At 39.0% G+C, this 23586-nt stretch overlaps 1 protein-coding gene across 2 annotated transcripts; it reads left to right on the forward strand.

Moving 5' to 3' along the window:
• Positions 1-15091: 15091 nt before the first annotated feature.
• Positions 15092-16820, forward strand: LOC115691106 (uncharacterized). 2 transcript variants are annotated; one of them, XM_030617696.2, is made up of 2 exons: positions 15092-15553; positions 15769-16820. In XM_030617696.2, exon 2 carries the CDS (start codon positions 15800-15802, stop codon positions 16613-16615), a length of 816 nt encoding a protein of 271 aa, XP_030473556.2. In that variant the 5' UTR covers positions 15092-15553; positions 15769-15799; the 3' UTR covers positions 16616-16820. The 2 variants fall into 2 exon arrangements, with proteins under 2 accessions (XP_030473556.2, XP_030473547.2); XM_030617687.2 differs by having other exon boundaries at positions 15093-15553; positions 15757-16820.
• Positions 16821-23586: the final 6766 nt, after the last annotated feature.

Below are 23586 nucleotides of genomic sequence, written 5' to 3' on the forward strand. Positions count from 1 at the left end.
TATTCCTAAACCCATCCGAATACTCGATTTTTTAATACATTTCTCTTATAAGATACGTGACAAGCTGCTTGAATTTCTTAAAGATAATGAGCATTTAAAAATCTAAATTGAAACGACGAAAGTTATTTAGGCAACATATTTAGCAAAACGAGTTTTCGATACTCTAAGATGAACCTCGAGACATCGTATTTCTGTATGCAAATTAAGGGATAAAGACTGCAATCGAAGAAGATGTACGGAATTTACTTTTACCATAATAAAACCCTCGTCACGTGACATGACGGTGCCTCTAATTCGTCACTGCTGCGAGAAAGAACGAGGGGGGCAATATGGACACATGCAAGAATCGAGATGAAATGCTGGTTTTGGCTTGAAATCCAAATCGCATCCCTCATCAGGTAAAGAAAATAATAAATATATAATAAACATGAGGTGCGGTTGCGGTAAAACTATGCGTATCTGCAGGCCAAGAAGGGCGGTGCAAAGTGAGAACGTGACCGATGCGATGCCCGGGTGAAGCCACCACGAGCGAGACAGCGGCAGCTCAATCTCGAGATGGACCCGATATCGGATTGCCGAGACGATACGAGACGAAAAAGGGGAGGGGGGGGTGTGGAGAAAAGACAACTGGCCAACCGCCGTTAGCCTCCGTCAGGGTGTCGGTTGCGGCCGTGACCGCCGAGCTAACGGAGCGTAGCGAGTGCCGGAGAGGAGTGTCAGAACGGTCGAGCGCTACCCCTCCCTCCCTGCGGTCACCTTTGTCGGGCCACGTGTCGGGATCTCGAGGTGGGGCCCCCACCCCCCCTCTCCTCTCTTCTTTTTTTTTTTTTTGTTTTTTTGGTCAAACTCCCTCCCTCCTTTGAACGAGTGGGTCCCGCTCGTGTTTTTTTTTTTCCCTCTTTGCCCATCGCGACGTTTGGAAGTACACTGTCCACCGGCCGAAAGGTAGACAAAACGTCGCCGTCCCGCGAGCCAACGCCGGGCGCGCGCTGGATTGGTCGGGTTACTACCTCCGTCGCGAGCACAGCTGAGCTGAAGTTTTCACGAGCGGAAAGAAACGGAAGGAAGAAAACAAAAACAACGGGAAGAGCACGGAAAGACAAATTCTACTTTTTACAAAGGCGTTGTTGTACCCGACAGTGTTACCTCGCTCTCATCGCGACGAGATGCCCAAAAAAAAAATGTCGCCACGTGCCGTATATAGTCGAATATAAAAAAACAAAATGTCGCGAAAAGATTTGACACGCTTGAAAAGAAGGGTTAATACTATGAAAAATCTCAAATTGATAGACCCATGACAAATTTACTCTAAATTAATTTTTTGGAAACGAAAAACTCCAAATTGAGTATATTTGTGACAAATTTACTATAAATTAATTTTTTGACAATCAAAAACTCCAAACTTGTACATTTATGACAAATTTACCCTCCGTTAGTTCCGTTAAATTGGATTTTTATCACGAAAAATCACAAACCGGTACATTTGTAACAAATGAAAGGTAAAACCCTAAACTAGTACACCCGTCAACTATCACGTGTCATCTAAACTAGTACACCCGTTAACAGATAAATCGAATTTGTTGTGTACAGGAGGACACAAGACATGAATGGATATTTAACCCTTTTTTTCTCGTACTTTTGATTTTTAGAGCTTGATATTTGATTAAGTTTGTACCAACCAATCTATATTTTGAAATAATATAAAGTAGAGAAGGAGCTATATTGTCTCGTGTTTAATGCACATCGAGGATCCAATTCGCGTCACCAGTTCTATCTCGACGACGAAAGGTTTAATTCTTTATTTTTTTTGCCGAAACAACGAAAGGTTTGTTTTGGACGTAGAAGAAGGACCGGGAAAAAAATCGGAATAAAACCCGACATTTCAGTTATTTCAATTAAGGTCATAGGAAAATCTTTCATAATCTTTCAGCGATTGAAATAGTATTTCTACGAGTTACTGTATCAAAATTGTAAATATAATTTTGATCGAGACTTAATAAAATAAATTACGTGGTAGATAATTCGCATTTTTCGCCAAGAAAAGGGAAGGGACATTTATACTATAAGTCCTTTTTGTTGACCTCTATGCAAAAGATTGATTATTGTACCTTTACTTAGACATGTGCACCAGGCCTTTTTTTTTTTTTCTTTTTGCGCGAGCAAAGCACTGCATAAAGTAAAAAAACAAGCATTTTCATTTTCCGTATATATATTTGGAGCTTAGCATGCAAGTAGCTTCTTCTTGTATTCCATTCCCTCGTGCAGTTTAGATGGTACCCCAATATCAAAGTAAAGGCGGCATTAGTACCAAACCCCACTAGCAGCCAGCCATTTCATAATCGCGGGCATGGAAACTCGACCCTCGGTCACGTCCCAAAATCGCGTTAGGTACGAATAATTTAGGCGGTTTCTCATTCGTATCGACGCTTTGTTGAATTCCCCTCGTAAACAATGTTCTGATTATAAAGTCAGTATATGAGCGCTTTTTTCCACCAATCAAGGTCCGAACGGATTCGCGCGATCAAAGCCCCAAACAATGATGACTATAGTACAGAGCAAAAATATTATAATCCACGACACCCCCTTGTCGAATACAAAGAACGCCATTCTATCTCGGAATGCTAGGGCTAGTTATAGAATGTCTTTCGGAATTAGAGTAATCTTTTCCTCTTTTGATTAAGCTAATAAGAGTCAAGGACAATTGACCTTTTCAATGCGCTTCTAGCTTAGGATAGTACCCCAACCTCGGTGGGGCCCACCATAAGTATAATCTTTCTAACCCGGAAAGAATTTTAGCCGGCTCTAATGCGAATGCAGCAGGTATTTAGGAATTTCGTAAAAAACTCAAACACTACTCTCGTCGCAATTCATAAATTCACGCAAAATGAAAATCAAACCTAATTCGCATTTGGAAAAAAGTAGGTTGCTCCACGTATGAATGTTAAAATCAGATAAAGCGAGTCGATAGGCCAGAGTATACACTTTCGCGGTTCGTTCGGTTTCAAATGGTTTGTTCGGCTTGCGAACCGTTTTTTTCTCCTTCGAAAAGACACTCTTCAATCGGACCAGACTGCCAAAAAAAAAAAACGGTTTGATTTAACGACCCGAACCGTTCTTTTCACTCGCCCCTGCCTAGCGGCATGAGATGGGAGGGGGCACGGGACAATTCGGCAACCCATCTTCCCTCGAGAGTAAAACGAGAGAGAGAGAGAGAAAGAGAGAGGGATGGCATTGAACGGAATCGAACACGGTCCCGCCTTCTCGGGACACGAAGAAATAAGGTTACCTAAGTCGAACATTCAATTGGGGTCACAACCAAACGTGGCCTGGCCTAGCCCTAGGGCGCTTCATCATCGGTGCGAGAATAAAAAGAGTTTAGGGGAATCATGATGAGCGAGTGGTGGTCCAATTTGGAATTTGCACGCGCCGTAGTGGCAAGGGATAGTGGGTGGTTGAGGCGTATAAATGGCAAGTATGTGTGTGTGGAGCTTATGGTTCGGGACCTTCTAGGACGCTCGCCTCGCAATTTGATTTTCGCGCTATATTATATTGCTCTTCGAAATTGTCCTCTCCCCATCTCGATACTAGAATTATCCTCGGAAAATATACGCATTCGGGAAAAAAAAAAATATTATTTCGAAGGATCTTTCCAGCCTCTCAAATGTAAGTTGGAGGACGTTTCTTCCCAGCTCGACTGAGTTCTCGATCATTTTCAGCAAACCAGACGCACGAAAATCCAGAAAACTAATTCGAGGAATTTTCTTTTTCGCCCAAGCAAATGCACCCGAAATTAGAGATTCGATGGCCATTGTGCACGGTGATACTCGTGATAAATGGTGCCGTGCATTCTGCCACCGTTAGAGTGAAGTTCGCGTGGATCTCACACGATCGAGCGGCGATCCATTTCATTATGAAACGAGGGTTTATAACCTGTACTTCTTCCGATTTCGCGACGTGAGAGACAATCGCTGTTCTTTTTCTTTATTCAATTGTCGGCACCTTAACTAATTATCTCATGGATCACCTTCTCTTTTTGTCGGCCAAATGTTTCCAGGACTTCGAAGCTCCTCTACAAAGAGCTTGACGGCCCACTTGGGGAAACCCCACAAACCTATAAATTCAACTTATCCGGAAGAGGGAAGTTTCGAACTCCTCACGTCCCGGTGGCCATTGGGGCAAGCCCCTAATGCGTTTGGTCGACCGGATAAAAGCCAGGATAGGATATGTTTTAAATGGTTATTTGTCACATTTTCCTTTCACAAGCTCAACATCTTGATACTAGTAATATCCCTTCTTGCTACATTTAGAATGTCTTGATCATAAGATTTGATTTTTTGACCTTCTTCGTAGTGGGCAAGCTCGATCACGCCATCTTTTTCTTTCTTTCTTCTGTCGTTGCGAGCCGTGATCGGAGTGACCACCTTATTAACCCAAGCAACTTAATCAAAAAAATGGTTAATACCACGAAAAACTCGAAACGGATATATTGATGATATATTTACCTCAAATTAATTTATTGACCATCAAAAAAATCTAAAACTAGTACACTTGTGATAAATTTATCTAAAATTAATTTTTTTACCACAAAAAACCACAAACCAATACATTTGTGACAAATTTTCCCTATATTAAATCGGATTAATACAATGAAAAATCACAAACAGTTATACCTGTGACAAACGGAGGGTAAAACCCTATATTAGTACAGTCGTCAACTACCACATGTCATCCAACTCATCAATTTAACAGTAAAATTTAATAAAAACTAACGGAGAGTAAATTTGTCACGGATGTACCAGTTTGGGATTAGTTTAGGGTAAATTTATCATATGTGTACCGATTTGGGATTTTTCATGATATGAATCCATAAAAAAGATGAAATTATTGGAGAAAAAGATGATTTTACCTTAGCCGTCACAATCAAAATAAGTGTTTTCAAGATTTTAAGCCGAATAAATTGTGAGAGCGATTCGCGCCCTTTCGTTTAAGGTGGGTGCAAATCAATTCAATCACATCATAGAGAGAAAGACAGAGAGATTGTGATCGCTTGGATGAATTATCGTGCTGCTCGCAATCTCTTGTGATGGTGACAAGTCTCTTTGGTGATGAGATCGGGTGTATGGACATAGGGCGGTGAGATGCCACGATCCTCCTTGTCGGTGCGAGTTCGAATTCGACATCTTGCCATTTTCGTTTCAAACAAATTCTAAGACAGGTTTCAATATCAAACTCTTACCGGACAAGTTACGTGAAAGACAACAGCGAACGTGTATAACATTGAGACGGGTTACGATCCTGCATGATCAAATACTCGACAATCCCAATTCGGAAGTTGTCATCTCACATATTGCCCCAACATTTAATCGTTTTTTGCGGAATGGATAATAACTCTAGTACAGACTATGTTCAATAAATCATTATTGTTCAATTTGAATTTATGTGCAAATTATAAAACGTTGAATGTCCAATTTAAGTGGTGGAAACTCCTCCGTTAGTCATCGAAAGTGGTTCGGGTGGCACTTCGTTTTCTTTCTAAATCACATGATTTTGTTTTTGGTCGAATTCTAAATCACATGATTTGACGACACATGACTGTTAGGATAATTAAAAAATTCTATAGGATATTTTCCTATATTAAAGATAATTATGATATTTCTATCGATTATGTGTATCTCTCGAGATCGCACATATGTTGCACGTGTATCTCCCTTTGATTGTGTATATATATTGATCGAGATATTATCTTAATATAGTTATATAATAAAGTTTATAAATAAGTCGATGTATTCTTCATTAATATGCACATCGAAATATATAAAATTTTAAAGTTTTCTTGTCCGCTTTATTATTCTTAACTACTTTGCTTCGTTTTCTACATTTGGCATGCATTAATGGTGGACTTTTAAAGCAGCGCGCTTCGATATGATTCACTAAATAAAGCTCTAGAAGCACTTAAGAAAAATCATTGATTTTCCGCCTATCTTTAATTATTTTATTTATCGAAATGCGTTAATGGTTTTGTTGAACTATGCTAATCTCTTTTAAAAGCGTAAAATGGTAAATATCATCGTTCAAAAAATTGTAGCGCACTTTCATTTGAATGATCAAAAAATAAGCAAATCTCGATGCACGTCCCCGAGCTTGATAGCCCACTAGCGATAGGGTCATGCTATCTCTCATGTGGTGACAAGTTCGAATAAGACCGCGACTCCCGACTCGGGAGCAAACCTTATCGACTCCCGCCACGACGTTGGGGTTGTACTAACGGGTTAGGAGCGAGTTTGAGACCTTACGATAAACGATTAGTAGACCTTAACTAATCTAACGCCGGACTCCATTTTATGGCTTTCTGTTTTCTTTTCATTAACACGTGAAATCACGGAAGCAATGAGGATCCTCTTGTCGTGCGAGTTTCGAGTTGGACGTCCGGCCATTTTTGTTCTAGCAAATTCGAAGGAGGATTTCAACTGGACAAGTCACGCAGAAGATCATGAACGTGTGTGATATTGAGACGAACTGTGGTCCTCCATAGAATCATGCATGTGCATGACGATTCTGATTCGGAAGCTGTCATCTCATCGTACTAAATTTTGTATGATTGCCTGAACTTTTTAACATTTTTCAAATTTTGACATTATGAAATATGTAAACCGTTTTTGGGATGGTTATACTTCCTCGCTCTTCTTGCCGCGTGCAACATATGCGGTTTTTTTTTTTTGACTAGTAAAGATTAAGAACACGATCAATCCGACTAAAAAAAAAGTGTAGCAAAGACCAAATTTCTTTTTTGGTCTGTCCTGTCTCTAACTCTATTCTCTCTTTGATTTTTGCTCTGCCTTTTATAGAGCACGGGAGTCGAACTCTGCACCTGTGATACTTGCATCCCCACCCTCCAATCCCTTTATCAACAGGGCCGCATGCCTATTAGCTAAGTTCAATACGTCATAATTGTTCAATTTAAATTCATAGCAAATAGTTACATCATTAAAATTATATTTTTAGAGGTGGAAGTGGAAATTCTTTAATTAATCACTAAAAGTGATTTGGGTGGCACTTCATTTTCTTTCTAAATTAATTGATTTGATGACGGTGAGTGATTGTGCTTCGTTTTCTACATTCGATGGGGAATTTTAAGCGGCGGGGTTACATATAATTCACTAACTATATTTAGTAGAATTGGAAAAAAAAGAAGGAAAATAACACAAATGGTCCATGAACTTTGGTTTAATGTGCAATGTGGTCCCTAAACTTTTAATTTGTTCAATGTCAATGTTAAGTTTTAACCCTACGTGCAATGTCGTCCCTAAACTTTAAACCGATTCAGTGTAGTTCTTAAACTTTTGGTATATGTTTAAATTAGATCCTACACGACCAAAAAAATATATATAGTCCTTAGAATATAAGAAAATATTAAACGTTATCATTCAATTAATTCAAGTTCAGAGATAACATTGAACATTTTTATATAGTTTAGGGACTAGATCAAACATAACAAAATATTTAGGGACCACATTAAACAAATTTAAAGTTCAGGGACAATATTGTACATTGGAATAAATTTCATGGATCAAGTTAAATAAATTAAAAGTTTAGGGGCCACATTACACATTGGGTCAAAATTCAAAAAACACTCACGCCATTTTCCAAAAACAAAAAAAAGTATCATCATTACCTATCTCTCTACATAAACTATTAAATTGCCGCAAAAATGGCAACTTTCTTGTATATTTCAATGTTTCAAAATCAGGGAAAATTGTTTAGAAAGTCCAAAAACTACTATAGGGTGGCCAATTCAGCCCCGAAGTTTTTAATTTTACCAGTTTATTCCTAAATTTTTTGACGTCTTACCAATTTAGTCATAAATATTTTGATAATTTGCCAATTTAGTTCTAAACCTTTTAACGACTTGCCAATTTAGTCGTTGATGTAGCGGTCTAGTTAGTACCAACCGTTCTACTTGGCACAAAAGGCACTGACGTGGACAATTTTCTAAATTTTTTTGAAATTTTTTATAATTTTTTTCTTTCCTTTTGCATTTGGCCAGTCATCTAGTCTCGATGATGGCGGGTGACCAATTAGAGGCAAGGGCTCGCGAGATCGACCTAACCATCTCTAGGCGAGGCTTGCCTTCTCCAATTAAGCGAGGGCGACCCTTGCCATATCCAATAAAGGCCACTGGCAAGGGCCAGCCGTGCCTAGCCATTGCGAGACTCGACCTTGCCGTCGTGGCGAGGTCAACCTCGCTCTGCCCTTGGCAATGGTCGGCGAGGCCCTCACCTCTGGCGGGTCGATCGGCCATCGCCCAGGCCTGCTGACCGGTCAGAGAGAGAAGGAAAGAAAAATTCAAAAAAACTATAAAAAAAATTCAAAAAATTTTAAAAAATGTAGAAATTATTCACATAAGTGATTTCTCGACAAATTGGTCATAGTGACTAAATTGGCATATCGTTAAAATATTTAGGACTAAATTGACAAGTTGTCAAAAGATTTAGGATTAAATTGATACAATTAAAAAGTTCAGGACTGAATTAGTTGCCATACAACTAAATTGTTGCACATTCTTCGTTTCAATGACTTGAAAATATACAGGTTTTAACACGTGCTAGTCATTTAGTAACACGTTATCGAGTTTGGCAATCCAATGGTCACGAGATCACGCCGCCTTTTGTGTGGTCACATATTCGAATAATGTCGCAACTTGCAAACGAACTTTCTTGACTTCAACCATAATGTTGAAATTGCAGTAACGGGATTACAACAGGTGTGAGGCCCTTTGCGATGAAGAACCAAAGGGGTTAGTTGCGCCGATCGCCTATTATTCAATTTATTCATGCCCTAACGAAAAGTTTGGGAATTATGTATAAGCATTGTTCAACCATAGTAATTTGTTTTCCCTCTATATTTCTAGTGAAAATCAGCTCCAACCTCTCGATCAATAAAATTAGAGAAAATACAATTCCAAAAATAAATATGCCAACAATCGTGGATGATAGCTTGGACGACCTATCAAAAGAATATATTATCGAGAAAAAGGAGAAAAAATGCGTCCTTTCATCAGAAGAAAACGTACAGACGCATGATCGAATCTTGGACGCATGATCGGTCAACCCCGACAAAATCAACCTGCCACCTGTCTCGAGCAAGGAAGATCGTCAGAGGCGAAATTATCTTTTGCAGATTAAAAATGAGTATTAAGATAAAATTATAGATTTTACAAAATCGGCAAGTGATTTGAGATCAGATGGATCTTAAACCTCGTATATTGTAATGAAACGGAATCAGACGACCGAAGACGTTGGTCTCCCAATCAGAAGGCCCAGATCAACAACAAGGACGATGCGGTCAATTAGCGAGATTCTCGGGCGTTCGTGTAATTAGCCAATGTTTGAGGGACTTCTTCGAATAATAACATTAATTAAAGGAAATGGAAAAAAACATTTGCTTTTTGAAGTTCATTTTTTTTATGATATGTGAAATGTTCAGTGACAGATCTATTTAGGGAAAAATAACACAAACAGTCCATGAATTTTGGTTCAATATGCAATTTGATCCATGAACTTTTAATTTATTCAATGTAGTCACTGAACTTTAACCCAATGTGCAATGTCGTTCCTAAACTTTCAATTTGTTCAATGTCATCCTTGAATTTTTTGTACATGTTCAATTCAGTCCTTGAATTATATGAAAACGCTCGATATAGTCTTTCCATTAATTCAAGTTCAAGGATTACATTGAACATTTTCATATATTCATGGACTAAATTGAATATCTACCAGAAGTTCAAGGACCACATTGAATAAATTAAAACTTCATGGGCCAAATCACACATCGGGCTATTTCAGGGACTATATTGAACAAATTAAAAGTTCAGAGATCAAATTTCATAGTGAGCTAAAATTCAAGGACTATTTGTGTCGTTATCCCAGCTATTTGAGGTTGAGGAGGTTTCCGACAAGTATGAAGTTGATAAGCCGGAGGGTGAATGTGAATTTTGGAGGATCAATTTGGTTTATTTCTTTGAACGGAAAAAATTGGAGTGAAGTTTGAGAAAATCATTGTCGATATTAATTATTTCCGTGTAGACCAAGTCCCAGGGCTCTATCTATTTATTTATCTGTGGCGAGTTCAATCTCAATGTAGTTCTCGCCCTAATATTTCGATTTAATTAACTAAATGCAGGGAACTTTGACTTCCTAAGGAAAGACCTCGCCGGCATAGAAAGAATCTCTTAACCGCATCCCTGCGCCCCGCGATAAAAGCAAAGTAGTGATAACTCCTTTTAGAGATTTTTTTCTATAATCTTAGGGAGCGCTCATTTAGTGAAATTGACAATTAGGTTATGAAAATTTGAGTGTCAGACTTTAAGTTTTGAAAAAAGATTTATAAAGTTGTTTGGTGATAATTAATAATTGATAGCTGAATATTATGAATCTCTTACCGAACATAGACTATAGACCATTATTACTAATTTTCTATTATATTCGTTGAGATTCTTAATACCATTAATTATTTCCTATTGAACAAGTTATATAACCTCTCCCTTACAAACTAGATTAAGTGGAATTAATCTCGTTAAATGCTGAATTTTTAATTTTTAACACTTAATTGAGTTATCAAACAAGCCCACTTCACACACTATATGACGTGGCGGGTTTTTATCGGGTGCTTGAATGAGCCCACTAATTTAAAGGGAAATTTTCAAATAAGGGCATGAATTGCGCATGCCTTGTTTCAAATTAGGGTATGAAAGTGCTCTTATTTTCTCAAATAAGGGTCTGAAGTGAATTTTGTTTCAAATAAGGGCCTAAAATGGCTATGTTTGTTTCAAATAAGGACTCGACTTTCTATATGGTTAAGGGCATTTTTGTCCTTTAACTTTTTTTTTTGAATTTTTTCCAACTTCCTTCTTTTCTTTTGCCTTTTTCTGGTTTTTTCTTTCTTCTTTGCCCGGCGATGCCGAGAGAGGGTTGGCCGGAATATTTAGCTGGCCGGCGACTGGTGAGGTCAGGTGCTTATTTGAAATTGCCATGGTTACTTTATGCTCTTATTTGAGACTGACATACTCACTTTAGGTTCTTATTCGACATATGCCATTATTTGAGAAATGAGGGTACTTAAGGCTCTTATTTGGAATTTTCCTTATAAATCACCACTCATTTGCTCCATCATTTAGGGACCGTTTAATTGCGTTTACATAAATAATAATTTTTTTAAAAGCAAAAAAAACAAATTTCACCTAAAAGCACTATTTAGATGGTTAAAGATAAGGTCGGTTACTTAAAAAAAAAATCAACATTGTCTATTCTCATCAAAGCTGAAAATTTGCGTTTTCCATAATCACAAAAATGGTTCTGCTCATCCATAATTTTAGGTCGATGTAGGTAATGTCAGCTCCTTCAAAATTTTTAATTTGTCCTTTAACAATTAGAATTTGCTTACGTCCGGTAAGAATCGATGTTAATTTTCTGAATTAAGAAAAAATCGAGCAGCTTCGTTTTAATAATATCAAAAAAAGTGTTTCCTTGACTATTTTAATTATCTTGATCTCCGACGGATTTAGAGGGAAACTCAATTATGATAATCTTGCGGACATCGGAAGCTTTTGCTAATTTATTTTCGGGTTCAAACGCTCACGACCAGTTTGGGCTTCGTCGAGAGAATCACAGCCTGTATTGGCGACAATGTTTGAGTCTTGTATTGGGCTTCTTAAGCCCATGAAGGCCCACTAATTGAAAATTTTCCTAATTCTATATATATATTTAACGGGTGAATTCACTAAAAAACCCCCAACTTTATATCGAGTTCCAAATCTGTCCTGAAATTTTTTTTTGTCTAAAAAAAACCCCAAACTTTAGGTCCAGTCCTAAACTTTTTTTATATATTGGGCTTCTTAACCCACGAAGGCCCACTAATTGAAAATTTTCCTAATTCTATATATATATTTAAGGGGTGAATTCACTAAAAAACTCCCAACTTTAGATCGAGTTCCAAATCTATCCCGAACTTTTTTTTTGTCTAAAAAAAACCCCAAATTTTAGATCCAGTACCAAATTTGTCCCAAACTTTTTTTTATCTAAGAAAAAATTCCAAACTTTAAGTCAAATCCCAAATCTGCCATGAATTTTGTTTTGTATAAAAAATCAGCAAATTTTAATTTATTTTCAAAAATATACCCTGTGATCCAGTTCCAACTTGACACGGCATTTTCACATTTATAACAAATCCACATCAGCAAAGTAATGGGGCGATAGGTACAGACCGATGTCGTATTTCCACTTCGATAACAAATCAAACCCAATAAAAATTATTGAAATTCTCCAAAATAAAACCATTTTAGGATATGAAAGTTAGGGACGATAACAAATCCACCCAAAAAAACTTTTTTTAATTTAAAAAAAAAATAATTTTTAGGTTCAGTCCAAATTTACTCTGAACTTTTCTTTATCTAAAAAAAAGTCCCATTACTTTGTTGATGAGAATTTGTTATCGATGTGAAAGTGCCACGTCAAGTTGGGATTGGATCACGGGGTATATTTTTGAAAAAAATTTGAATTTTGTTGATTTTTTTTTACATAAAACAAAATTTGGGGCAGATTTGGGACTGGACTTAAAGTTTGGGGTTTTTTCCGAGACAAAAACAAGTTCGGGGCAAATTTGGGACTTAACCTAAAGTTGAGGGTTTTTTAGGGAATTAGATCTATATTTAAGTAAATAGGGTAACAAAAAAAATTGTAAATAGGGTGCGAATAGTGAATGGTGGCGTGGCTTATTGAATGAATTTTCAATGATTTTAACTTTTTTTTTTTCAATTTATTGCTTTATTTTTAATGTTTGCCTAACCTAATGCCCATATTTTGCACCTTGAAAAATCAACGCCATATCATACTATCGGAGATTCATCTGTTTACGAAAAATGAATGGTTTGAAAAATATTTTCCTAAAATTGATCGTTTGTATCGATTAGAAAAAAAATGAACAAAAAATATACTCATTGTCACGAAATAGTTAGACATAAGTTGTTATTAATAATAGAAATATTTACATTAACTAATTATCTTAAGAAATATAAATGATTACTTTTGGATTTTTTTTCAATTTATTTACTTTTTCGATGCTAACAATTCCGTTTATCTGTTTTTCTATTTTTATATTTCCGATTTGGAACATAAATTCGTTTGGTAACGCAATTTAATTTTTCTATTTCTTGAACAAATTTTTAGTCGAAAATAGGTTTGGAATTGTTTACACCAAAAAATGGCCAACTTGTCGACACGGGAAATACATGACAAAGGCATGAACTACACGTCCCGTCGTCGACGATTGTAGAAAGTGATATCCATTTAGTGCATCGATGATGGTTCAGTCGTAGTCGATGAGTGTTTGTACCAAAGATCATCAAGGGACACATGGTAGAGGCAAGAGGCATCGTGGAAGCAAATATCATCAACTTGCTAATATAAGGGACACATGTAAGAGGCATGTGTCGTGTGTATATGTTTACACCAAAAAATGACCCATTTTTTGTTATTATCGACAAGATTCGGAAAAAGAGCAAAAATTTCAGTTCTACGCCAGTTTGAGAAAATGGTCATGGCTTTATCAATACATATTGGATTGACTTGATTCCAAAGCCAAAAGAACGAAGACTCATGGATTTACAACTTTTATGTTTGAGTTTTCTCATAAAAATACTGTATAGTCGTTTATTTTGGAAGGAAGTGGATAGTTGTGATTGATCAGAATGCCGAAATAGGATAGGAACTTCAGTCAAGGATAGCCAACTTGAACGAATCGACTAAAAGTGGAGTCGACAATTTCGGATACAACTGTCGAAGAAGTAACCGTCAACGTAGTGGAGTCGAAGCAACCGTCAAGGTAGTGGACTCAATGCAACCGTTGAAAAACCGCTAAGGAGCATGCATGTATATTTTGAAGGAACAGTTACTTAGAAGCATGATCATAAGGGAGTTACCACTTGTAGACAAGATCGTGAGATAGTTATCATGAAAGTAGGAAGCATTACATGAACATGAAGATAAGATTTTCGGAATGAAAGAATATGGGCACAACTATTGGAAATCGCTAAGGAGCAGTTATCACACGACCATTATAAATATCACCGGCCATCTACTAGAGAGCCTCCCGACAAATCAAATAGCATGTTATCTTTCAATTATCTTTACTTTCTTGTATCGCATTTTATCTTTCCTTAGCTGTAGCTTTCCTTTCGATTTGCGTCGTCGATTAAATTCCGGCGTGTATCTCTATCCTGGGTGTTGCGTCGCTAATTAAATTCCGGTGTTACATCTTTGTGTACGTATGTGGCTGTATTTTCAAGCTTTGTCGTCGATTAAATTCCGGCACGATTTGTACGTACAGTTCGGTTCGAAGTAAAAGTTCGCAATTATTTCTTGTTTGCCTGGATATTTCCTGTTCGCAGTCGCCACAGAATCCGGTCTTCTCTCACAAAAAGCCGAAGAACGACGTTCGGTGAATTATATTTCGTCGTGGGAGCAATTCCAGTGAAACGGGAACAAAAACTAGAAGTTCGACAAAAAAAAAATCAGAAACTAGAAGTGAAAATGTTCTACTTTTCTATTTTTGGAACAAAAAAAGAAATAACATTACTCGCTCTCGCCTCCGACTGCCCGCCACTGCCTGGCAGCTACCGCCACCCCTCGCCGGTTGCTGTCGCCCGTCGATGAATGGAAAAGAGCGTTGTGTCATTATCAAACGAATTTCTGTCTCGGGAAGTGAAATTTCGTGTCGTTATTGAACGCGTATCTCTATTTAGAAACTCGTATAGGAGGTAGAAGTACATATCTATTTCTGGAACTAAATTGTTATGTATTAAGAAATATAAATGTTTACTTTTGGAAATATTTTTTTTCGAATTTATTTATTTTTTCGCGAATCAATTAATTATCCGAAGGGGACATTGAACCCAACCCTTCTTGTCCTCCTCAGCCCACTGTCTCGTAAACGGGAATTGACACCTCACGTGTCGAAGAAGAGCTTCAGAAACCGTGGTACTCTTTCGTTGCTCCCACACTAGTCAACGCGCCACGTTTCGGTCTTATCCTCCTTCGTCGTCGTCTGTCTTTCTTGGGCCACTCTGTGTGCTGGACAGCAGCCGATGATTCCTCGGCTCGGAGCTCTCCATCCGGCGACACCCCAGGAATAATCAAAAGAGGGTTGGGGGGGGGGACCAAGCACACCTTCTTCTCCCTTTTGCTTTCCAAGAAGCAGTAGCAGTGCCACCACCCGTCTCCGTCCTCATCTTGATCCCGACAGCGGAGAAGGAATTCGTTGCCCCAAAGACGAATAGCAAAATCTGAGGGAAATCCATCTTGGGGCCCCCCTCGCTGTCCTTCATAAAAAAAAAGCGAAAAGGAAGGCGAAGACCGACCCAGCAGGGAGAAGTCAAGCCAGTTTGTCCTTGCGGTGGGCGGTCGTCCCCTAGGGAGGAGAGAAGTCTTGCGAAAGAACCCAGTTCGGGGAAGCATGCGAAAGATTCAAGATTGATGTGCGGTTGTCTGCTGATGTCTCCGAGGTTTGTGTATCCGACCTCTGCTTACATGGCTCTGCACTTGCATTTGCTGCATGTAAAACTGTCCGCGAATTTGTTTGGTTGGATGGATTCTGCCTGTGGTGGCTAGTCGTGTGGGTGGTTGTTTTGGTTGCTCCTGATTCTGGGTCTGTTCTGTATTTCGTCATGGTTATGAGCGTGGCTTGTTGGTTTTTGGTTGATCGTAGGTTCTTGTTCAGGTTCTGAATCATCGCGTGTTCTCGGCGAAGCATGTTGATTTTGCGCATGGATTCGAAAAGAGAGAGACGCCCGAATGTTAGATTAGGCGAGGTGGGAGATTTCCCTGCTGCCTTTGCATGTGTGTTCTCTCACAGATGCGAGGCAGGTTCGATTCGCAAGAGAAGGAACCGCGGTTTCTCGAGACTCGATGAGCCCGAAAAGAGGCCGGTTTCGGAAGAGACACGGCCGGAGTCTTTGGATTTGGACCGTGCCGTTTCGCCGGGAGTTTTGGTCGATCCTCTGCAGTGCAGAGAAGGCGAGAACCGGGCTTCCGAAGCAGAGAGTTTGGGGGAAATGGGGATGACCAAATGCGAGCTGAATTTCGGTACCGTCACTCGCAAGTGCCGGGTGATGAAGCGCCGGTGCCGGAGCGCGGCGGGGAGCAACAGGGTTTTCGCGAGTGGTTGGGGTTTTACATGTGGTCCTGAAGTTGCCGACGAATTAGATGGGAAGGTTTCGGCAGGATTCGCGAAAAGCTTTGCTCCCGACGTCGAATCGAATGATCTGTCGGGTCGCGAAACATCAATGACAGAAGGAACCGAGGATGGGAATGTCTCCCCCAGTGCCGGTCATGGGCATGGAGTGGACGATGCTGGAGTCGGACGAGATGACTCAAGTAGCGTGCGGGAATGGTTGGAGGAATTGGGGCTTGGTAAGTATGCCGACATGTTCGAAATGCACGAGGTGGACGAGCAAGCGTTGCCCCTTCTCACTCTCCAAGACCTCAAAGAAATGGGCGTGCACGCCGTCGGGCCGCGGCGGAAGTTGTACAGCGCAATCAAGCAACTAGCGGGAGATTCCCGGTGAACGTCCGGGTGATCGTATCGCGCGAGACGTTGGTTTTTTGTACATAGGAGCCGTCTCGCGGTGGGGGGAAGTGGCGAAGCATGTAATGTTTTTTTTTTGGGATGAAAACTGCTGTTTGAGGGCTAGTTCTGTGAATAAGCTAACTTAACGCCGTGTATACAACTTGTTAATGAAGTATCTGGTAATGTGCTGCTAGTTGTGCTAACTCCTTTTGGATGCGACAATCCTATCCTTTTGCTTTTTGGTTGATTGATGTTACTTTGGTAGGATAGTTGCTTTGAATAGAACCTCCGATGTTTAAGATATACGACTGATACGACGAAACAAAATTATGGACATATCGAAATCGCTATAACCAATTTGTTTAGCTCGCGATCACTCCTTTGTTCGATTCAAACGTCTCGATTTAAGATACGGAATCCAATCTCTTAAGACCAGTGATTTATCAAATGATAATGATATGCTAATTCACACCAAAACGATAAGATAGTTTCCTTACTATCATATAGCATTACCACATGATTCACATGAAATTGTGCGATGCGCACGAAATTGGCGCTCGAGATGCACGTGCATAATGGCTAATGGCCAACCACTTCATCCACCGGTGGGCCTTTGGATGCGTATATTTGTCCATGCTAAATGTCAATGTCCCCAAATAGTGGAACACCCAAAAAAAAAAAAAAAAACAGGCTCATGATAAACAAAATATAGTTAAATGAATAATATCTCCTAGATAAAAATAAGACCAATCACAAGTATATTAAAAAAACGAAGTTTCAATTATGATATCGAACCGGGAGTCAATGGCGATGATCAAGACCAAACCTCGAGCAACAAGATTTCTCAACACGGCGTCGCGTTCTTCGAGCTCTTTAGGTCAGAATTTTGATGGCCTTGACTTGATTGGAAAAGTTATACAAGTTCAATGACTTAATTAAACAAATTAATAATTGAAGGGCTTGATTAGAAAAAAAAAATATGTGTGAGTTCAAAACCAAAAGCAAGAAATAACGACTTTTTTAATGGTCCATGCCGTTTATTAATTTTTTGTAGTTCATCGACCGTTAATAAGAATTTTTTCGAAGAGTGTTTTTGAAGCACTCTTTGAATAATAGAGTAAAGGATGTTATATTTTTCATTATACCAATAAATCTCGTAATATACGTACATAAACGATACTTTGAAAATTGAAAATTTTTTTAGGTTCTGTTCGTTTCGCAAAAAAAAGTGACGTTTTTTAAAAATGTTTTCGGGAAAGTCATTCTCCAGGAAAATGACAATATTTTCCGGTGTTTGGCTGAGTCCTGAAAATGAACCGGGAAATATTTTCCGTCGTTCGGTATGGAAAATCTTCATTGCACTCCTATTAATAATTTTTTTATTTTATTTAAAAAAATCAAAATTTTAATTATTTTGAAAATTTGAAATTTTTAATATTTCTTTTCTTTTCTTTTTTCTTTCTTCTTTCTTCCTCTGCTGTTCGCCGGCCGTACAGGCGAGGCTCGACCTCGCTTGCCCTAGGCCGGCGAGCTCGAGCCTTGCTAGATCTAGTGATGCTCGGCCTCGCCTCGCCTTGCTTGTAGCCGATCGCCAGCCATTGTCATGGTCAGTGATTGGCCAAGGAAGAAGAAAATGAAAAAGAAAGAAAAGGGAAAAAAAGAAAAGAAAAGAAAATTAAAATTAGTTTCTAAAAAAGGAAAAGGAAAAATAAAAATAAAAGTAAAATGTGTTTGGTGAAAGAAAGTGGGTGAAAGAAGATATGAAAAATATTTTCCCCTTTCTAAAAAAGCGAAAAACATTTTCCTCTGTTTTGAAGGAATTATATAAATTCTACTCATAAGAATTTGACTGGCTAAATTACTCGAGTGTAATTACCATAAGAAAATCCCTCACGAGAAGGACTCTCTCTTCTCCCGGCCACCGGATGGAACTTGACGCACACCTTCGTTGGACGTCTCTCTCTTATATAATTCACAGGAGATGGTCTACATCATTCAATGGCCATGACCATTCAATGGTCACCATCGCACTTCATTTTCTCTTTCTTTCTCTATGCGAAGAAGTCCCACTCGCATGCTATTCTCCTTCCACTCTCAGAGAACTCAACACCAATTAAGAGTCAGACGAATAAAACAAAAGAAAGGGCTCCTATTTGCACTAAATGAAAGCAGCAACGGCGCCCTCCATTTTCACGGCATGCATGCACATGGCCATGTGCAAGCATTAATGATGGAGAGAAAAAATGGACGTACATGTCCTCTTTCTTTGACCCATGGAGTGAATGCCCATTGCACTTTCTTCACACACACCAACTCCAATGTTTTCTTTGTCTTGGTCTTCTTTCTTCCTTTCACATGCAGAGCATTTGATATGGGAAGCATGGCCCGCGTGCTTAAGAAAATGGTAGACGATCATAAAAGTCCAACATGGACTTAATTTTCTCTAGTAAAACTCACACGCTTTAATTTTTGATATTTGTTAAACGAGCTCAAACTCGAGATACATTTCAACAATCTTCATTTTGGCTCGACATTTGAGTCAAGTCATAATCGCTTCAGTGGAAATTAGGGGTGAGCACGGATCCATAGTAGAACCGGACCGCTGGGTCCGGTTCGGTTTTCGATTCTATAGAGTGAGGTTCTAATTCCAGATTCCAATTTTTTAGGAGCCGTTGGTTCCGATTTGGTTCCCGGGTCCCATAAGAACCAGAACCGGAATCGGAACCGAGAACCGGAAATAGAACCGGGAAATCTAAATCTAAAATCCCTAATTTTCTTACTGCTCCTCACTTCTCACTTTTTAGCTCTCAAATTCTCATCTCAGTCCACATACTCATTGCTTTGCTTAACTTGTCGTGTAGAACATTTTCTAAGATTTGTTTAGACCTTTAATTTATTGTGGTTTTGGAGTACCCACCATTCGCATCCTCATTGCGAATGTTTAGACCTTAACTTGTTATGTTTTTTGTTCTTTAGTGAGGTCGATTGTTTTCATTATTCACTCTTTCAAAAAATATCTTAAGCTTGATGATTGCATAGTTAGAACTATGGTGATAATGGATGGTGGAAGGAGAAAAGAAAAAATTGTAGTTGCAGTTGTAAATAATTGATACGCGACACTTCAATTTTAAGTTTAAAACTATTATCAATTTATTAACTATGATTGTTGTTTCTTTTGATTTTAGGTGGTCATAATTTGGAACAAATTTTCATGAATGTTTGAGGACTAAAAGCTCATCTTTCTTTCCTTTATCTCGCTTTCCATTTTGTTTGTGGTTCCGGATATGGATATTGTCTTGATGGACATGCTAATCCCTCGTGAATTCTATTGCGCATCGATTCACGCAGTGACTTCTCGTTTTAATTGTATTTATTTGAACCGTAATTCTATGAAAACTAGTCTTTTGTATTCTCTTTGGTGAATAATAAGCTTGTTCGGTATTATTGTGTTCATTTTCGTTTTATTTAACTAAAAATGAAATCCAAAAAAAAAGAAAGGAAGAACCTATTTGACCTTGGAACCGACCCTAGAACCTGTGACAGGGTAGGTTCTAGGTTCCAGGTTTCGATGGATAGGTTCTAGATTCCAAAAAATGAGAAACCTGTACTCGAGGGTAGGTTCTAGTTCCAAAAAATGAGGAACCTGTACCCGAGGGTAGGTTTCAGGTGGAACCTGTAAAGAACCTGGAACCGCTCACCCCTAGTGGAAACCTTGTTGCTACTCTCCCATAGCCTCAATGGGCTCAATCGCTACAGAGTGCTTCCAAGTTCAAGCGACTTGATCATAGTCGTGAACCTCATCAAGACGCCAACTCTACTTGCACAGTTAGCTACTCTATAAAGATTTTTCGACATAACCTTCTGAATCATAGATAAAGCAAAACCGTCTTTGCATCCATATCTGATAGAAGGTCGAACACGCACCTTGTCAAATCCAGTAGCTACAACAACTGTCGACTCTACAGGCTCCACCTTGCTACAACCATCATCTGTGTTGATTATTTCGCTAATACCTGCTACCTCAGGAAATTCTGGTTGCAGCTCCACCTTGAGCTGAACACCGTCCAGATCCGTATTAACACTGCCACAAACACTCCTCGCCAGAAGTACTGGAGACTCGTCAAAGGTAACTTCACTGCTATCAACAGGTGAATTTTTATTCGGGCACCACAATTGATAACCCCACTCACTTTGTGCATAGCCATGGAATATGCACCTTGGCCTCCCATCGAGCTTACCATAACTCGCTCGAAAATAACACGGGCAACCAAACATTCTAAAAATAGAATAACTAGCAACATTATCTGATCACACTTTTTCGGGAATCCGATATCCACTAGCAGTTGATGGGGATCTATTCACCAGGTAGCTTGCCATATTAAGCGCATCCGCTAGGACTCTCCTAGCCAAACCAGTGCTAGAGATCATTTTACAGGCTGTCTTTAGTAATTTTCTGTTCATCAATTCTGCAAACTGTTGTGGTTTCCTGGCATCAGTGCGATGTTTCACTATGCCCTCCTTCATGCAGAATTTATTTACCAGCTCCGAGCAGAACTCCATGCTACTGTCAGTTCGCACATGCTTGAACGACTTACTTGTCTCCACCTCAATCAAATCTCTCGACCACGTGTTCCTGACATCAGCATCAAACTTGTACATCGGCACAAATACCCAGGTTTTTCTTGAGCAGAGACTATCGAACATATGCATCCAACGTTTCTGGGGCGAAACCTATCACTGTCTCACCTTGAAGTTCATACAGGCCACTGTGCTTGATTCCTCTCATTATCACCATTGCACCTCGAACAACCTTCAGAACTCCACATTATGAAGAATATCTGCAGGTAGCTGAATCTAGGGCACCCAAGGAAATTAAGTTCTTTTTCAATTCTAGAACGTGTCTTACTCCAGTCAATGTACTCACAATACCATCATGCATTTTGATTTTAACATCACCAACACCTACAATATCGCATTCACCATTGTTCCCTAACTGTACTTTACCACCACCCGTGCACTAATAAGTGATAAACCAATTCTTATTTGATGTAGCGTGAAACGAATAACCAAAATCCATAATCCATCCATCAAATGACGAATCCTTAGTGACAGACAATATACAATCGATACCATCAAAATTATTCTCAACTACAGCTGCAACATCATCTGTAGTCTCAACTCTAATTCCCTTACCCTTTTCATCTTTCAGCTTAAGAAAATTTCTTCTAAGATGCTCACTTTTGCCACAATTCCAACGGACAACCCCACCAGTCGTATAATGACTACGTCTGTTCATGTTTATACTACTCCTACTAATACGAGTATTAGTTCTTCCTCTACTCTCACCTACTAAAGCAGCAGGCACGGGTTCATCAGATTCTTTCCTACGAATGTCTTCACTTAGAATCAAATTGCGAACCTCATTAAACGTCAAGTTTTTTGACCCAGAGGAATTACTAATAGCAGTAACAGTAGTATTCCAACTATCAGACAATGAGGATAATAGAATCAAAGCACGTACCTCATCTTCAAAGTTAATCTCAACCGAACTCAATTGGTTAACAACCACATTGAATTCGTTGATATGTTCAGCAACCGACGTACCTTCGCCCATCTTTAACTGAAACAGACGTGGCATCAAATAGACTTTGTTGATCGCAGAGGCTTTCTCATACATAGTCGATAGAGGTCGCATCAATCCGGCGGTTGTTGTCTCTTTTACGATGTTAAACGCGACGTTACGAGCCAACGTTAGCCGAATAACACCCATCGCTTGTCTATTTGGCAATTCCCACTCTGAATCTTTCATTGACTCCGGTTTCTCTCCAGATAGTGGTAAGTGTAGATTTCTCTGGTACAAATAATCTTCAATCTGCATCTTCCAGAAAGAAAAAATCTTTCCCGTCAAATCGGTTGATTCTCACCTTTCCTTCTTCCATTGTTACCAATTCGCTTCAAGTCAGTCAACACTGGCTCTGATATCAATTATTGCGAATAATAGCCAAGCGAATTGGATAAAATAGTCGGAATGAAGGAAAGGAAATCGAACACCGGATTTATGTGGTTCGGTCCAAATATCGGAACCTACGTCCACGGGGAGAGCAGCACGAAATTTCACTATAGAAACAAACGATACAACGGAGATTACAATTACTGGAGTACTTAAACACTCTCTTGGTGTTTATCAGTTTTCAATTATACCTAATAACTCACTCAGTATTTAACTTCTTATAATTTCTAGCGAAATTTCATTCGAGGAATTATATAAATTCTACTCTAAAAAATTTAACTTACTAAATCACTCGAGTGCAATTACAATAAGAAAATTCCTCACGAGAAGAACTCTCTCGGCCACCGGATGGAACTTGGCGCACACCTTCGTTGGACGTCTCTCTTTTATAATGCGCAAGAGATAGTCTACATCATTCAATGGCCATGACCATTCAATGGTCATCATTGCACTTCATCTTGTCTTTCTCTCTCTCTAAGTGAAGAAGTCTACTCGCATGCTATTTTCCTTCCACTCTCAGAGAACTCAACACCAATGACGAGTCAGACGAATAAAACAAAAGAAAGGGCTCCTATGTGCATTAAATGAAAGCAGGAACGGCGCCCTCCATTTTCACGGCATGCATGCACATGACCATGTGCAAGCATTAATGAAGGAGAGAAAAAATGGACGTACATGTCCTCTTTCTTTGACCCATGGAGTGAATGCCCATTGCACTTTCTTCACACACGCCAACTCCAGTGTTTTCTTTGTCTTGGTCTTCTTTCTTCCTTTCACACGCAGAGCATTTAATATGGGAAGTATGGCCCGCATGCTTAAGAAAATCGTAGACGATCATAAAAGTCCAACATGGACTTAATTTTCTCGAGACAAACTCGCACGCTTTAATTTTTGATATGTGTCTCGAGCGCTTTAATTTTTGATATTTGTTCAACGAGGTCAAATTCGAAACACATTTT

The sequence above is a fragment of the Syzygium oleosum genome, unplaced genomic scaffold, assembly GCF_021117445.2.
Source record: "Syzygium oleosum isolate NSW1041296 unplaced genomic scaffold, Sole_v2.1 Sole_v2.09, whole genome shotgun sequence".
NCBI lineage: Eukaryota > Viridiplantae > Streptophyta > Magnoliopsida > Myrtales > Myrtaceae > Syzygium > Syzygium oleosum.